General features: G+C 39.9%; 1 protein-coding gene across 5 annotated transcripts in view; it reads right to left on the bottom strand.

Moving 5' to 3' along the window:
- Nucleotides 1-19,149, bottom strand: part of LOC114874971 (protein sidekick) — a 29,734-nt gene that overhangs the window by 10,209 nt on the left and 376 nt on the right. For 2 of the 5 annotated variants that reach the window (XM_029184777.2, XM_029184779.2), the window contains exons 1-8: nucleotides 18,061-19,149; nucleotides 2,365-2,460; nucleotides 1,738-1,917; nucleotides 1,338-1,551; nucleotides 1,087-1,260; nucleotides 767-975; nucleotides 540-690; nucleotides 345-472 (exon numbers count right to left, since the gene is read on the bottom strand). In XM_029184777.2, the coding sequence (XP_029040610.1) occupies nucleotides 345-472; nucleotides 540-690; nucleotides 767-975; nucleotides 1,087-1,260; nucleotides 1,338-1,551; nucleotides 1,738-1,917; nucleotides 2,365-2,460; nucleotides 18,061-18,178 (1,270 nt within the window). In that variant the 5' untranslated portion in view covers nucleotides 18,179-19,149. Of the gene's footprint in view, nucleotides 1-107; nucleotides 219-344; nucleotides 473-539; nucleotides 691-766; nucleotides 976-1,086; nucleotides 1,261-1,337; nucleotides 1,552-1,737; nucleotides 1,918-2,364; nucleotides 2,461-18,060 lie in introns of all 5 variants that reach the window. The other 3 variants (XM_029184773.2, XM_029184774.2, XM_029184775.2) reach the window with 3 other exon arrangements.

Below are 19,149 nucleotides of genomic sequence, written 5' to 3'. Positions count from 1 at the left end.
GCAAACATTGTGATGTGATATGCATTCTTCAAGCATGTGCCTAGGATAATTTGAATAAAAAAAAAAATAGGTGGGTATTTCGTGGCCACGTGGCACTAGAATCTTACTGTCTGGATACTGAGAGAACATAAAACGGCGATCAGATTGGCGAACTCTGACTACATTGTAGCCAGCTGCCCAGCGGGCAACTCTGTTTTTCATTCTGCTTTCTAATCCTTCTGCCCCACAAAAAATACGTCATTTGTAATGAGTACAAAGAAACATCGATCAATTAATCAGAGAAAGGAAATAAAATAAAATCTGATTAAAATATTTCTATTAAACTCATCAGGTTCTATACTAACTTTTAGCTTTTAACCAAGTGTAACTGGATGCTTCGCCAGCTTCATTGGCAGCAAGACATTGAAACATTCCTGAATCATCCATAGTTAATTTTTTAATTGTTAGAGAACCATCTTCTTCCATAGCATACCTATTAATAAACGATCATTAATAATTCTGCAATTGAAACGTTACACCATTTTCTCTCAGGATTATACCTAGATCCAAGAAGATGGTCCACAGGCTCAGCATTACGGAACCAACTAATGTTAGGAGGAGGAACGCCAACAGCATCGCATGGCAGTGTTACAGTTGATCCATAATCACTTAAGGTCTCTCTTTTCAATTCTGTTATAAATGCTGGTTTCTCTGAACAATGGATAATCGATATCTAATTAATAATCGCTCCAATGCGCTAGAGTAAAATTTAAACGATTATTTTTACCATAGACGACAACTTTGGCGCTCGCATTCACCGTAGGGTAACCACCGCTTCTCAGATCCACATGGCAAGAATATACACCGGTATAAGTTATATTTGCCGATATCAACGCTAAAGTTCTGTTCCACGAGTCGTTAAAGCTATACGATATCCTGGAATTCTCGATGGGAATCCCGTCTTTCGTCCATAAAGTTCGTAACTCGTGAAGCGACCTAAAATCGTACAATTACACTTCAAACTTATTATCTAGATACTTATTTCTTTTTGTAATCAATGTGGAAATACAATTTTAGCTCTTTCCTTTGCACACAGGCATAAATTACCTAGCATTTGCTATACAATGTATATAAGTAACATCCTGATCCTTGATGATCTGAGTATCCTGAGGTTTCACTATGATGGTAGGCGCCACATCAGCATTCACATCCCCTGTTACTTGCAGTTTGAAGAACGGACTGTTCTCCTCCTTCCCTAATTGCGTGTTGATAGCTCTGGCTCTGTTTAACGCAACGATGCAACCATGAAAAATACTCCTTGCAAAGAAGTTACGTTAACAAGATAATTGAATACAAACCTGTACAGGCCCTGATCGCTCTCAGATCCGTTCAGGATAAGCAACGTGTGATGAACGGAGGCGTATTTTATGCCGTATAACAAGGAACCATCGGAGGTGAACCATGTAACGTCAGGTGCAGGATGACTCTCTATCGGTGGGAGCGTTAAAACAGCCGCGCTACCAGATTTTACGCTCACTATCCTTTCTGTGAGGTCCTCGAACACTCCCATATCTAAGGATAATGTTACAAGATTATTTTCTCTTCTATCAGGCGCATCCAAGCATACCAAAATACGCTGTTCGAAATTGTTGGAGTGTTTTACATGACGATGGTACAGGTGGATCGGGACTAAAATTACTTTGAACAGTGCAATATAAAGGTAAGAATTTTTAAAGAGACACCATAATTAACACGTACAGGCTACTGCAAACGTAATTCTTTCGCTAAATATAGATCCTACGTCGTTCGTGGCTACGCAATGATAAACCCCTGCGTCTTCTCTGCGTGTACTCTGTATTCGGAAATAAGGCTCCGAAGTAAGCTCGTTGCTGAGTGGTACCCCATCCTTGAACCACTTGTACTTTGGCTGAGGATAACCTGGGAATAGAATTCGAATATTTCAATCTCCAGTCTGGTTAACATTTTTAAATCTTATTTATAATTTTATTCGCGAATACTATAGGCACTTTCTTGTTTGGTCAAGGCGTCCACGCGCTGTACAGCGACCTAATACTATTAGTACAGGGTCATACTATCATGTTACGGCAGCAGCCAGTAAATGTACGGCTTCATCTGGTCACCGTCTCATCCGGCTGTTACTCGATATTACACGAGAACGATGGCATATTAAAAGAGATGAGAAAATTTGGCAATCTCCTTTGAAAAGTTACATTAGAAATCAAAGTGATATATAAATTTCCAGGTAATTTCAATTCAAGGAAATTCTGTGATTCAAGTATTTGATATGAAATTCGATAGAAGAGATTCTTTAATCAATTTAAATCGTCGCTTTCGGGTCAGATCTCTTCAGGGTTTGGTGCTCACCTCTCGCTTGACACTGCAGAAATTTCGTTCGATTTTCGCTAAGAATATTGCCGCTACTGGAAGGCTGAGTGGTGAAGCGCGGTTCCTGGAGGGTCTCTGTAAAAAGAAAAAAATTCATAGTAGGATTATAGAATCCATGGGAAAAAAATTATTAATCGATAAATTGTAATTAAAATTTCATATGACATAATTTATTTTCATGGGAAAGCAGAAGGCTATTGGAGAACGTGTTAAAAGTGGTGTTCCATGGATAAACGGCTATTCAAACGAGGAGGGGAAGAAAAGAACAATCGAGGGAAATCGCGTTAAAATTTCGTGGTGGATGGACGATGAGAAAGTCCATCGGGTTCGCCCCCATCTTAAAAATCATCAGACCATGGCAGAAAAGAGGGTGCACGTGTCGGTTTACGTCCATGTGACTCCGCTCTACGGCATCCGGCTGTTCGCATTCTTTTCTCTTCTCCTCTTCATCCTTTTGGTACACCGTAAATTACGCGCGCCTCAACCTGATGACTCAGTCGTTGTTGCATGGAATTCGAGCATAATAAACGGCTACATTATAAAATATTGCTTTATAGACAGTAGCTTAGGAAGGATTGGAATTTCTACGAAATAAGTGCTATCTTTCCTTGGGAGAAAGTAATATTTCTCGACTTTGGTACACTAAGGGAATTAAAGTAATTTAGCAATTTAGAAATTTGCTGATTAGATAAATTCTCAACGAAATCACTGATCGGACTTTTCCATTTTCCCCGAGAATATCGGAGAAATTTTAATGATTCTACAAAATATTCTTCAAAGAGAAATCGTCGTCGATTCGAGAAATTCTGTCGGGAAGAGACACGCTCCAAAGCATTCCTGATGAAAGAAACCATCTTCGCGGTGAACAAGATCCCATAACGAGGGAGGGCCGTGAATCGATAAATTGTAACGACCGTTGAAACAATAATCGATGCCTGTCCCGGTAATAATTTTCTTAATCACGGTATTTCACAGGCTGTCTCGTTGAAAAGAAAAAAAAATAACCGGCTATTATTTTTCAAGCACAGTCTTAGACGAGCTACTGTGTACTCGCATAATAATTTCTTTCTTCTCGACCATGTAATCAGTCGCATCAGCTTGTACCACGATGACGGAAACGATGATGAATTTACAAGCTTGATAAACATACATTTAACACCCCAATTTAGAAATAAAATATTTCTAGAAGAAAGCTTTGTTTCGCGTCGTTAATTTGACTCGTTTCGCTGCCCAATCGAATTTTCTCAATAAGTCAAACGACAATGCTAATATACCTTAACCCTTTCACCGCGGTTTCCTCTGTTACAGTGAAAGCAAAAGTATGCGTTCTATAAAGGGAAGGGCGTGTCGTATTTGCCTTGGACAAACTAATTCTAGATTGATTAACGATCGGTTTTATCTGGCAACGATCCAGCCAACATTTGATAACCGCACCATCAAATAAAGTACCTATTCTCTTTAAAATATCTCTCGAAAAATGACGGAGCAGATGTCTCGTATGCTCGTTGATTAATTAATTAACTGTTATTTTCAACTTTGAAAGCAATTTGAAATTAATCAAAAGGAAGTGCAACAGGTTGTTGACTAAAGAAAAGTCAAAAGATAAATGAAACAATGAAACATCTCGAGACGTGTTTGTTAAAAGTGGCAAGGCGTCAAGGGAAAATAAAACGAGTTGATTACCTCGTCTTCTCCTACACGCCGAAATAAGAAGACACTTTAATGCGGCCAGGCTGAAATAAGAAACAGCAGCATCATATGTGCGCTTATAGCAGTCGACCACTCAACAGTGGTACTTGAACAGCTTTAATAAGTGGAGCACGTGAAAGACTGCTCTTATGCGAGCTCTTTGACCTATAATAATTTTGTAAATAAAGATTTTTAACGAACCGAATGACATTTTTATTCATTTGATGTTTATTTATTACCAGAGGTAAAATGAATTGTTAAAATATTTAAAGAAGAGTACGAGAAACCAGACAAAATATCTGTCTTCACCCTTTGTAGCGTGGTAAAAGGGTGCTGTGTGCATAGTTAATGATATAGCAACGTGTTTTGTCGAGTAGAAACCAGACCGGAATCGATCAATAAAAAGAATAGAAATAATTTCCTACCCTTTTTATATCAACAAAAATTAATTTTAATTTTAGAATTTTTAACCTAAGCTATCATGAAACAATCCTCAATCCATTTACTAAAATTTTTCAGTTAACCAAATAGAAATTTCCCCTAAGGCAACCAAGTCAATTCAATTCGTCATCCTAATTGTTCCGTGAGCAAGACCAATGATCACGAAATGGAACAGATTTTCCCGATGGTTTATTCATGGTAGCCCGGAGGGGGGGTTCGCGAACAACAACGTGAAACGTGAAAGGAAAAATCAGGTATATTCAATGGTACAATCGTCGCACGATTTATCCGGCACATGCTCGTGTTATCGTGGCTGTACAAAAACCTTGGTTGCACGTTGCTGAACCAGTGAACCCCTATTTTAAGCACCGCAGCTGTCACGCCAAAGTGGAGAGGGTATATATGCATTTACGCGCAAGGGCGGTGACTGGGGCGTGGATAATCTGCTTTTACTAACGGTAAGTGAGAATACACCGGATCTGTTTGAGAAACGATCTCATTCCCTAAAAATATGCATTCTTTTCCTCCGCACACTTTTCACCGAAAGTGAACTCCGCTCTGGACCGGTGTACAACCCCTAAGTGTAAGAGTATAAGAGAAAGAAACTGTGGGTCCATGGCAGTCAAAGGGTTAAATTCAGTATCGCCAATATTAATTGGAGCAAAGTTCCGCTATTAAACGACCGATCAGGATTATTGTGACTTTTTAACTGAAAATCTGGATTATCAACTCTATTAAAGTTACTTTCATTGCAAATCAATCGCTTCACTCCAGTATGTCAGCCACGAAGCGGATGGCGGCCTAGTTGGTAATTATGACACATTAGACATGGGACAGCCCATACGGTAAGCTGCATAATGCAGCAATCACCTGTCACCTCTTGGTTAACTTAAGGCCGGTGTAAATGATCCTGGCTAAAAGGAAACGACGAACAGGGTAGAGGTTGACCACCTGCAAACTGCAGAGAGAGTGGCGTGCAGAAGCAACGGGTGGAAGGTATAGCTGGCACTGCGTGTTGTAAGACGCAATGCGCAACATTTTGCAGATATCTTCGTCGACCATCGGACGAGATATCTCGCGTGAAACAGCTCGAATCGAAGTGAAATTCGTACGTTCGCCGATTCGTACTTTCACAACCCCCGTAGGTCTGAAACTTTGGGAATTTCAGTCAACTTCCTACGGTTTTAGCGCTTCTTTCGTCGCGACTAGATCCTGATACTCGCAAAAATATTTTTCAAAAGAAAGAAAGCAAAGGTTCTCGCGAAGCAGAATGCGGCATTGGCGAAAAAATTGCATCGGAATTGGCAAAGCAGCGATTCCCTGTCTGTGCAGTGAAGAGCAATCGTGCGACTATTCTTTAAATCAATATCGGCCATACGCGAGTGTTCAGAAGAATTTTCGAACGTTCGTAACAGCCTGAAATTGAAGCGATTAATAAAAATTCAAAGAAATAATCATGATTCCAGAATCGAAATAAAGTTCGACTTCAGACATAATTTCATCACATAAAATAATCACGAAACAATCTTTATGACACATCGATTTAAAGCTTGAAATCTAATGAAAATAATCGTGTAAACGTTTTTGTGAGACAGTGGAAAATAAAGAAAATGACGTAATTTAAAACGGAAACCGCGGTCGCTTTCCTTTGACGTACAACACGGGGCTGCGCGTTTATCGGCAAAACTGGTTTCAGAATGCAACGCAAAGCCATGGATTGGCATTGGACCTTCGGTGTAATGCACTTGAACGCGATTGCATTCGATGCAAGGATACAAGGGAGACTCCGCTGTGTCTGCGCGCACTAGTCGTTCAGACACGTTACCGAGATATTTGGCGATTCGCCAATAAACTGGTCGAAATGAACGAGGTTCACGGTCGGGACTGGAATTCAGAAAGCGGTCGGCCAAGTCGGATGAAATCGTAACAGCGGAAATGTCCATGCATCCTCTTTTACGAGCCGCGGTTATCGAACTACACTGAACTAATCTCCTCGGGCAGAGTTGTCGAAAAGCAGCCGTTCCTGTTATATCCGTTGAAATAAAATTATTATCTCTATCGTTTCGACGAGAAAAATGATCGAGCGTGTACCGGTATTCGAGATGCGGCAAGGATCTTCAGCAAATTCTCTCCTCGGCATAGCCTGAGTCAGCAGGAACGGCGTTAGACAAAGGGAGGCTTAGTCAATTCTCTGATTTTTTTTAAGGGGGTTTGTCTTGAAATAACCAGCCGTAGGCTTAGCTTGGCGATGAAGTGCACTTCTAAACGAAGTGCAGCCAGCAAGCCAGCCGCGTATGGTTAGGAGAATTGGTGATGCCACGTGTTCGAGGGTCGATGCACCGTTCGTACCGATGTCCCCCAATTCCCTGGGGATACACGCGGGAAAGAGAGAAAAAATAAAAGTCGGCATTGGGTTAGGTTAAGTGCATCCTGGTCCCTATTCAACGTAAACAATGCGTGAAGAACGTGGTGATTCAAATAACCCTGCCACGACGAACCATGAACGAGTATTTTGACGGGAAGTCGACGTGGGTTGTGTAATTATGACGATACAACGAATGAAAATATATGAAATATTTAATAACTAGTCAAGTTTTGTTTAAAATTATCATTTTTCACTGTATCTACTAAGGTCGTTGTTCGAGAGTAGAGGAGTAACTCGTTCACCAGTGCAAAACCTTGAATTAGCACACAAGAAAAATATCACCGACCATTCAGTGCACGTTCTCACAACTCGTGTATTCCCACGATTCAATCTTCACCCCTTTTTTGTTTAACTGCGATTTCTATACTCTAGCTTCTCGACGTTAGGAATTTTACTAACAGAGATTTCACAGTTAGTGTTGGAAAATTTTGTTGAAAAATACTGTTGACAAATTTTTACCCTCACCGCGGCAATATAACGAGAGTCTGTAATATTGATATTACCTGTGATTTTGGAGAGAGTGTGCTACTTACACCTTCTATTTACCTAAAATACCTGGTACACCACCCGCTTACGGAATTATTTCCACTAAAACCAAGCTCCGTTTCGCTGAATTTATTCCTCTACCGCTGCAAATCTCTTAATGGAAACCACCACCTTTTTATTTTCGCTACCGTTTAATTCATAATCCTCACGGGGTTGTATACGAATTATCGAAATTCGCAGGTGCAACGGAGCAGTGGTAAAAGCTCAGATGGAGAACCGCAATACGAATCTCATTATGCACGTGCGAATGAGCCGCAGTGCTTAAAGTTCATTGAACAATCGGCTAGAGGAGTTCGGTCACTGCGGCACGATATGCAAATGGGACGTTAAATTTCCAAGCATCGCGTGCCTGGCAAGGGAAGGAAGCCCTTTCAAGGGAAATCGTATAGAAGGGAGAAAAGCACGGCACGCCATCATTTTTGCACCATCGAGTCAACCGGTGCATCCGCGCCACCATCGACCGATTGTTTAATCACCTATCAGACCTGATTCTTTTTTTTTTCTAAAGAAGATTCTACCCTTTTTTTCTCTTCTTTTATTCGGTTCGAGATAAGACCGATAATTGAATTGTAGCAGTGAAAGAGAAGAAAAAATACGTTAGCTTCTTACTCTCTACATTAAATTATATCCACCATAAAGCACTCGGTTACTCGTACTTTTGAAATAAAAGTTGAAACGTGTTCCGCATCGCGCGAGGTCGATCGATGCGATTAACTCGAGGTATCTATACAACGGTTATTGCACTTTGTTGAATTGGAATTAGTTCATCGCTCTCGCAGACTTTAATACGCTTCGTACGGGATAACTTGTGCGAGTAAAAGTGTTATAAAACTCGTATTAAAACGAATCTCTTCGAGAACCAGTACCTATCTAATTGAAATTACCATTTTAATTAAAAGCATGACATAAAAGTGTTGTAAAATAACACTTATGGTGTATCAATTTGAAGCTTAAGGTTTAAAGAAAATCACTGCATAATAGTTTCATTGATATTCTTAATACAAAATGGCTGGTTCTTCGTTGGAACAAATAACGATATCAAACCGGTCATCGTTCGTTGCGATCCGCGACCAGCCATTTTGTATCAAGAATATCGATGTAGTTTTTATGCAGTTATTTTTATTATACTTCAAGCTTTAATTTGATGCATCATAAGCAGAATTCTGCGACACTTTTATGTCATCAATTTATCTCAGACTTAGGAATGACCCGATAAATTCAATATTAATAAATTCTACTTGTCTACTTATCCGACTTCGCGCAAGTAGCTTTCGAAATATCGGTCACCCCGTTCGAGTGCATGGTCCTTCAATAACTTCAATCAACTTAATTCATGCCACGATGCTACCATGTGAATTCTTCCAGACGTCTGAAGGACGCGCGAAGGTTTAAGTGGCGGAAGATTACTCTTTCAATCGAACCGTCACATTTTACAACCTTGAAGGGATCCTGTCTTGCCCTGTCACGATGAGAAAAAAAATGTCTACACGAACGCGAAGGACAAGATTCCATCGAAGAAAACTGAAAATCTTGCAACGTAGAGGAAGACATTTCTTTGAATTTTCAGCGTAATTTTGCGAAATTGTTGCTCCATGAAGTTTTCGTCATCGTTTAGCTTCGGCGAGTAGTTAGGGGCAGAGTCCTTTATACGTTAAATTAATTTCACTTTGTATGGTTAATGGAAAAAAGTACAGTGTGCTAGGAGGACGATTCTGCAAACGAGTGAAACGAGGTCCAATTTGGCACACGGTTCGCTGCATACTTGCTGGCTCGTCTTGAGCGTCCTTACAACTACCACAGGACTCTGGATGAGTTTCCATGTGGTCGACTCGTTAAATTAAGTTCGACAGGGCCTTACTTTGAAAGGTACAAAGAAGATCCAAGGCTTTCGTAAGATACCCTAAACTACAATGGTTGTTCCAACTAAACTGAACGTAATTACTAGTATCCACAACTACTGTTGACATAGTAAATATGATTCTTATAAATATTTGACTTAATCATTCACGAGGAGATAAATGTTGAGTGACTGAGCTTTTGTGGTAATTTTCCAGTCACCTACATAGAAATGACACTAACAGTGTTAATAGTATTATAAATATTCGATTAGATCATACGTTAGTTCTCGAACCCATACGCATTTTAGCTCTAAAATTTCACTCCTTCGTTATTTTTATATAAAATAATTAATTGTTCCGTAGGTCTATAGAGATTCCAGAGCGACAAGTCGTAAGATTGGGTTAGGTTATGTCTTTACGTACCATACATAGCCTCCAGAGCATCGTGAATAGCAGTTTCTCAGAGCGTCCCTTTCCAATCCCTACCCAGCGATCCTTCGTGGCTTCCCTTTTTACTTTTATTTTTTTTTTCCTTCCCTACCACGACCTCTCTTTCCACGTTTTACCTTCGCGAACTTGGCTCGCAGCTTCGTCTCGTCCTCCCTTTCCCTTTTCCCCGCTGACCTTCCCGTCCTCTTCTTCTAGTCTTCGTCCGTTTCTTGGACTCACCGATAGAACCGCGAATACGCTGGTATCCTACAAATTGCTCGGTCAAGAACGTCGACCGATCGTATCCGGAGAGAAGCATTGAACGTTTCAAAGCTAACTCCTCTTGTCTGGACAGGAAATACCTGTCCGATCAGACCCAGAGCTGGATAGGTGTTCATTAACCCTTTAAGGACAATTTCGATTCTGTAGGTGTTTAATGGAGGGGGAAAGCGATGAGTCTCCTCGGACGCTCTTAACTCAGGTCGGCAACCGCCAGGTGGCGGCGGATTGGATCTGTTCTCTCGCTGGTGGTCCCCCAGCATGAGATCCAAAAAGCAGGATTATAGGCGTCTAGAGCAGGGACCGTCTGTCGTCAGTTCCACTGACGAGAAACGCCTTTTTCTCTCCCTACAATTCGCAAAATTTTCGAACCTTCAAATCTCTTAACATTTTAGAATTTTGGAATTCCAGAACGTTAGAATGATAAAAGAATCAGACCACTCCCTTATTTTGTAAATTGATAAGAACGTAGGAATCTTCTGTGATCCATCGCATGAATTTGTCAGTGAACAAGGTAGTCTCGTATGCATATAAGGTTGTTTGCAAAAGGAAAGTTAAGGAACTGTATACACTTCATCGCTCAACTCGCAGCAGGTATATTGCGAAGTTGAAAGCCCGTACAGGAAATGCGGCATCGTGGTAAAAGTGGGTACGCTCGGTGTGTTGTGTGGTAATAACCAAGTAGTACAACTCTGGACTACAGTTATGTAATCAATTGTATTCGCTAGGTGAGCTGTACGAAAACTGGTATGATGTAGAATGTAGGGTAAAGGATCTATATTTCTGGACATTTAGTGTGTACCATAAAACCCTACCCTATACCCTATATCATGTTCTGATACTTTTTCGAACATTTAAAACGCACAGCCCGATATCCGGCACGGTGTAACGCGTTAGCTAAACTGTTACACTTTTAATGTCCTTTCGTAGTCGTGCTCAGGTAACCGAGAATTTCCGTTACTGATAGAGACCTTGAGCGTACAGGTAAGTACGCATTGCACGAGCTGCAACTGGCAACATACTGTAATCCATTCACTGGATATTTTCACTTTTCATCCAACACAGTACCGATGGTCAACACCGGAACCAGAAGACACAGTAACTCATAGTAGCGAGTTATTACGAGAACCATACGGTTAAATGTAAATTCGATCCTTTGTTGGATGTGAAAGAAAGAAATCTCATCGTTTCATTATACGCGAAGGTAGAAGATTATCAGCCGGCTTCGCAGTCTGTACTCCGTTCTCGATTCATGAATTTCAGAGCTGTTTAAGACTGACTTGATAGCCTGGGCTTCGCTGAAAGAAGCTTACGGAGGCCAACTGAAAGAGGTTCCCTCCTCTTCGTCGTTCCTCTTTTCTCTGTCGCGTGTCTATTTCACCCTTTGAGAACTTTTCAATACGACCTACGGATCTCTGTGCGCTGCTTACGCGAACTGGTAGCTCGAAAAAGCGGGAACACGTCGAAGAAAGAAAAGCTTCGTACACTTAGAAAGAAAAAAAATGAATAACAATAAAAGCCGTTGCTGACAACGAAACGGTAGAACGGTGCACTTTCGCGCCTTCAGAGAAAAAGAATTTTCTAACGGGAATATCGTTGGAGTGTAGCTAAACGAAGCAACCTAAAGGCGTTCCTTTCCTAACGAACAACACGTGGACGATAAATTTTCCTTAGATTGCTGCATCCTATTTGCCGTGCAACGAGGCACGGAGCAAAGGGATAGACGAATGCGATTGGCGAACTACCAAAAGGTAATTTGCCGGAAGAGGAGCGAAAATATTTCACGGCTCTAAGGGGTACTTTTCTCTACAAAATAAAATTCGCATCGATCACATAAAATTCTCCGTATTTCACGATTTCTTCGAAGGTCCAATCGTACAACGGTTGTCGGCTATCATAGCCTTGAAAGGATTCCTTTGAATCGAGTCACTGGCCGGGTGTACAGTAGCTTTAGTCATTCCTTTCCTAAGCGTTTATATTGCGCTCAGCCTCGAAAATGAAAGTTTCGATTTACCAGTTTCGTCAATCAAAGGCTACTCGTGATCCATGGATTTCTTACATTTCCGGGGATCTTTTGCTTCGCGCTCATTTCCAAGTCAAAGAGATAGACTGGTGGAGAGTGCAAGATCAGCTAAAATCTCGGCTAACGGTCTGGCATCTCTTCGATAAAGCGATTCCTTTCTAGCGAGGTACAGAAATGTTATACGAAGAAGAACAATATTAACACCAACAATGTAACGAGAGTCTATTGTAATATTGATATAAAAATTGTAAAGTGCGAAGGCATCCACGCACACGTGTGTGTGTCCCTTCGCCAAGAGACGAAGAATAAAACCGAAAAGAAGAAGTATAGGATGAGAAAGCCTTGTCGGGGGCGGTCAGTGGCCTCTGCACCGGCTACCATCAGACGACAAAACCGCTGCGTCCCAGCTCTTTTACTCGCCTAGAGTCTAGAGAACCCACCGACGAGAATAATAATGGGAATTATGAGGAACTATGACTGGAACACGTCGAAAGAAACCGTAATTTTTGTGTCTCCGAGACGAACCACCTTCTAACCGAACTAAACAACGTAGAATCGTGTACCCCTCCTGGAAAATGAGACTTGAAGCTGTACCCCCCTTTAAACCTTCCCTTAATCTTTCACTGCTTACGTTGTTAAATTATATAAAGCAACTTTTAACGTTACTCTTAGCCACGATGAAATTTTATCACAGCAATGTAGCAACAGAACGTGATACAGTATCTTTCTACAATGTAGTCGGTTAAGTCGCCATCTGAACAAACTATGTATGACGGTGATAACAGCAACGCATAAATGTTCCTATACACCTCGTAGTGTTTACCCAGCTTTTTAGTAGGGATAGAACAGATGTTCAACGATGAATCTATTCTCCTTCAATGAATCAATATTTCATTCAATATTTTATATAATTAAAAGTTACGATTGTTAAGGTTCATTTGAGACTCTAAGCAGACACTCGTAAAACGTTCTCAGAACTTGCTCATTCTTGAAAAGACAAACGTTTGTCATTCTATCCAGCAACTTTTCTCATATCCCCGTGTTCCTACGAGATGTTCCTCTTCGAACTATGTTCAGAACTCAATTTCCTTAGACAAGCTTATTATCATTCCTGCAGTTCCCTTCGAATGACAATTGTGCAAAAATCAATCTTTATCTTATCGAATATCGTTGCTACGATATGCTGCAGATTTTATGAGTATTTGTTAAATGATACTTCTGAGTAATCTAATCGTCTGTTACTCTATTAATCTAACGTAGAGAATACTGTAAAATTTCAGCATTACTTTAAATTTAATTCAATAATTTGTTCGGGAGAAAAATGTGCCTCTCAAAGGGTTAATGCGATATGTAGAAAATGATAAATTACCGCGTCAATTATGTTTCGACACACATGCGCGTCGATCGTCGACAAAGGGTTAAAATGGAGGGCAATAAACGTTGTGTTCAGCAAGTCTACAGAATGAACATGCAACTTTCATTGGCGGCTAGATATGCAGGTCGTCGACGGCAATCGGAAACACGAAACTTCGTCGCAGGTGAAAGAGAGGACAAAGATAACCGACAGCGTATCGTACCGTTGAAGGAAGAAAGATGACGATAATGAGGATGATGCGGTGAAGAACTAAAAGGAAGAAGAGAAGGGGACATCCGGTCGACGAGCAGAAGCATTCAGACACGTACTTCTCGTCTTCATGCCAAGAGTCATACTCTACACGTGAAAAAAGGGCTTACGTATCGCTCTATGAACTGCAAGGGTTGCGAATCATTCCACTAGAACTGACTACCCTTTAACCTTAACGTTTCGAATTGATACCTACAAAGAACTCTCGATTCCTTTACATACATATTTTCATGAAACTTTAACCTTTAACTTGAAATACCACAAGTGCCATTTTGCGATACTTTTATTTCATGAAATAGCGACAGACTATGCGTTAGTCCCTATATTTCCACGACGCACGCGGTGCGTCTTGAATGTATTAAGACGAAGTGTTCGAGGTAGGAAATGGTTAATACAATGAAAGACGAGACTAAAGAGTACAATTGTCGAGCAACGACGCCTAAGTAGATAGATAACAGCAATTTAACTATTACAAAACTCAACCACCCTTTCACGGTGTCGTAGAGTCAATTGGAGAATGAAAATTGATCGATTTTAACACTTAAGTTAATTGATAATTTTTTTTTTTTTGTATTTGAAGCTTTCGAAATTTGTTCGTAGCCATCGTTGAACAATGGCACGACAGGGAAAAGGGTCGTATACCTGGTAAAGCGAGGAGAACGGTACAGAAAATGGTAGCGTGGAACAGAGGCCAATATAGAGAGGAGAGGATAGATACTCGAGGGCCAGGTAAAGGCCCTTGTCCTCTATTGTACCACGGTTTAAGCTGATGCCAGTGATAGATACCTTTCGTGGCATTATGTGCACCTATACCATCGTACCTTTTACACGGTACAGGTTACCGAACCAACTTTTTCATCGTAGTGACCACAACGACCTGGAAATACGAGAAATCTCCTCTTCCTGTACCATTTATTATATACTAGTGTCAGGACAGACATAATGATAATAATTTTACCATTTTCAGTATTGAAATTAAAATGCCAGAATTTTTCCCTTTCGCTTTGCAATATAATTGAAAATTTTCCATTGCGCCTTCGACCGAAAAAGGGTTAATTATCTTTCCGTTGGAGGACACGTTTCCCTCTATCATTTTATCGCGGCCGAATGAATCGTAAGCATTGCGAAAACAGGAAGTCCTCACAAAGCGTTGCCTCGTTTCCAGGCTAGAATATGTAGATTATTCGATAAGCTATCCAAAAAATGCTAATTATTAACGATCGCACGTTCGTTAATTACGAAAATGAAGTTTCGGTAAATTGAAACTTAGAAACAATAAGGGAACGACAGTTTCGTCGCGGGGTCAGATTTCTCGGCTGCAGAAATACTGCATTACGAGAAATTGGCATGCATTTCGTATTAGTGTCTCGTGAAGACAAGCGTTCTCGTGTTTCCAGGTCGATGCTCGACATAATGTTGCCGAGTAAAGGGCATATGAGCGCAGTCTGGTGTAAAGGTAAATTGGCGAACGATCCGGGGAAAAAGAAAGTTTTACATTCAACCGGGACCAAGTAATGTGTAAATGTACCGAAAAAAAGAAAAAAGAATAACAGGATTGTTTCTTCGTGGTCCATTCACAGAAAAGTAATAACTTTTAACCAAAGTAAATAATTATCACGTTTCTTCCCGCATTCCTATCGAAACAGACTCTATTATTATCTAAGAATGAGTAACGCAAAGGCACTTACGCATTCGCTATGCGTGATCAACGTGCACGTTCTCAATGTACAATGTACTTACGTACAAACGTTTTTATTACGGCTGTACCATCGATAATTACTATTAAAGCGTGTGCATCCGTGTGCCGCCTTAATTGCACCAGTACCGTTCAATTAAATGCACGCGACCCTGTCGGGGTGCAATGCATACGGTTCGCGCAAAACGAGTAACAGGAGAACGATTAATAATACAGCCAGCTAGACGCGAACTTTTAATTTCGTTCGGTTCCCGCATGGTTTCGTAACGAGGACAGAGGCGGTCATTGATTAAATTTTCTTTGGACAATGTGGCCCATTGATATACCATCCCGTAGATAAGGAGAGATAACAACGAATTTGGGACAGCGATCCACAAGCTTATATTGCCCTTATTCTTTTTCGATAAATTTTAACTGGTCACTAGGGAAATTTATCTGGGTCGTATGGAATTATATCCTAATCATATAGAAATATTGGAGTCTGTTTGAAAGTAAGAAAAGTTGCAAAGGAAAAAATTAAATAATTTTTCTATAAGCTTAGTTTTCTAATAAGTGCAACTAAAGATGCACCTACGGAATAAAAATGCAGCGTTTCTTTGAATAAGACTCTTGTTGCTTGCATTCTTCGATATTTGTTTGATATATATTTATTGAATGATTCGATGCTATTTGTTGTTAAACAGTGATTACTGGTACTCTTATTACTCTTGTACATATCTCTCGTTACTCCCTACGGTATTTATTATTTGTAATATTCGACACTCGTGTTATTAATATTAAGAGTGCTTTCAAATGCTAAAACGATCAATTATTTCATCCAATACCTACGAGGCTAATTTTTTCATTTAGATTAACAGAAGTGAAAATGAACGAAAAATTCACGCTTTCGGCATCTGAAGGTCATTAAATTGGAGAAAACAGAACCAGATTGTTCTATATGATAATTGGCGGTATTATTTATCGCGATACCCTGGCACGTGCTACATATCCTTTCCAATCGTCAACCAAGAGGTCAACGGTTTAACTTCGTTCACACAATTGGACGGATTAACGTCGTAATAAATCTCAATTAGTCTGGCTCCTACGTTCCCCCATGTTGGAAAAGGGGAGTGATTTTTCGTAGATTTTTGCCATCCTAATCTATCAAAGTGTGGCGATAATCTCCGTGTGAATCGCTGCAGGTGTCTCGGCTCGATTCATATTTAAAATAAACCATTCGTGATTTAATTCCTCTCTGTTGTATCTATCTCTTTCTACCACATTCATGCATACACGGAGTCTTTACGCCCTAATTAATTCGCTGATACCCCGATTCGATTTCACGTACATTTTTAATTATAATTAATGCGTCTGATAATTATGAGATAGCCTAATAATTATATGAGTATGAAAATAGTTCAAATTGAAATTTCAAAAATTTCAGTATGGATATTTATTTGTTAAGTTAAATCTTTAAATTGCCGGTTGTTAATTTCGCATGAATGCGCATTTACGAAAAGAGAGCATAAATCCGGAGCGTCATTTGGCGGTAGTACGGTACAAAGCAACTTATAGCCCATTAACGCGAGCCCCCTTAACATAACGCGTACAATCTGCCCTTGATACCATTCATAATGAAGAGCAATGTACACAACGGCCACTAGGCATGGTGACCCATCGATATTCTACCCATAAATCATATAACCACGTAATTACCTTCATAATTAAGCGAAACTATCCGCGATAACAGAACATTTACACACGACTTTCGCACGAGTTTAGAAAGCTAATTTACTATTAGGATCATCTAAACTGATGGTTAAATTAATTCTAGTTACTTATTTTAGTAATTAGAATTTTAATTCAACACTTCAAAACTTCAGAAATTCAAAACTTCAAAACATTTCGAAATTTGAATAACGATAGTTACATCGATCGATTATGCGATTGCTACTTCGATTATCTCGATCAATACCGCAATGGCAAATGTCATATTTCGTAACTTTCACGTTTATGTTTTTATGCCTCTATTAACTTAAAAATTATTAATTTTGCAACCTAGATAGATTAAACCCCAAAAAAATATAATTTTATTACCAGGAATTAAAAATTGTAACAATTAAAAATATCAAAGTATTAAAAATGGAGGTTAGAAAAAAAGCTTTCTGTATGGACAAACATTCGTTCGGTTAACCAAGTGCATGTAAAGAGTCGTACATAAAAGCAGTTTGGTCAAGAGCCAAGAAATCATTATTCGTTCAACTCAGCAATGTAGCCGATGTTTAAATCGTCGCAAATTAGGCTTGACCCGTTTTAGAAAACGTTCAACTCCGTCGTCGCACATTCGCATCGAACCGTTCATCTTTGTCAGGGATATTGTAACGCCAAGCGAGTATCCTGTACTCGTGCCAGTTTCATGACAAAGTGAATACCGTTTGCAACGCGTAATAACGACACTAATCACCGAGCTTACCAACTAATTGCCTAAAAACTCCGCGTTATTAAAAACTCCCCAAATGTATAACGCTAAGTACTGTAATTGTAAATATTAATAATGGATAACATTAGGAAACTGGTTATACGTTAGGGCGGTTTTGGGGAAAAAAGGAAAGGAACAAAATTTTGTCTGAAAATGTGGAATGCGGATGGAAAAAAAGGGAAAATGAAAAATATGAGAATAAGATGAAAATGGGCGCGAAAACTAACCTGTGGCGCAGGCGCTTCCAGCGATCCAGATGAAATAGACAGCGGCAAATAAAATCCGCGTCCTCGTGCTGAGGAAGGTCGACAGGTCCGCCACTGCATTTCTCCACAGCATCTCCATGTTTTACCTGGTAAATTCTTGCTGTACCGCTCTCTTGCCACTTGCACTTCCTTCGCACTTCACTACGAGAACGTCATACAATCTCACGGTTGAGTTACGCGAACGAATACCAACAATTCCTGTACGATCTCCTCATTTTTGTTAAGTTCAGCCTCGATTACGTTTTCTTTCAACGGACGGTCAACGAAAGAGCACTACGACGTACACCTGTGAGACAACATTCCTTTTACTTGCATTCCTAGTCCCTCCTCCTTTCGGAAAACCGACGATCCTGAAGCATCCGTAACGTTTTCAAACATTCGGCTCTTATTTCTTCTTTCCTATCGAAAATTAATCCATCGCGTCTGCAACTTCGTCGTGTTACGTGTCGTTCGACGCTTTCTTACGGCATACCGTTGTAATATTCATTTTTCTGAAATTATATTCGTGCACGTGTTAAATGTACAAGAATTCGTGAAGATATAAACAAATGTCAATATTTGTCGTCGAGTAAAATTATTATGTCAGCAAGCAAGTTTAGAGGAAAATTGTCGTTATAGCGATAAAGAGTCACGGATCTTTCTTAGAACACCTTGCACAATACGATGATTATTAGAAAAGTAAACACGTGTACGTTTTCGAAATATCAAAATTAAAATGTCAGAATATTTGGTTTTATATCATGTAAAATTGATTTATTTTTGGATAAACGCACTGTATATAAAAAAAATGAACAGTTTTATTACTTTCTTCCGTAAGGTTGTCCCTTCAGGAAAGTCCCAGGTAACGCAACACAAAACGGTCACATTCACCTGGTAACACCTGGCAACACCGTTGAATTTCTTAAAAACTTCCTTAGACTTTCTTTTATTTAGACGAAAAACACACTTAAAAAACTTTTATTAAAAAACATGAATGGAAAGTAAAAACTTGCACGACGCGACACATGCTCCGTACTGTCCGTGAGTTTCGTTCGAATTACAAAGTTTTGT

Source organism: Osmia bicornis, chromosome 12 (genome assembly GCF_907164935.1).
Source record: "Osmia bicornis bicornis chromosome 12, iOsmBic2.1, whole genome shotgun sequence".
In the NCBI taxonomy this organism is placed as follows: domain Eukaryota; kingdom Metazoa; phylum Arthropoda; class Insecta; order Hymenoptera; family Megachilidae; genus Osmia; species Osmia bicornis.
Note: the sequence above shows the minus strand (reverse complement) of the source record. Positions and strands in the feature narration are given on the sequence as shown.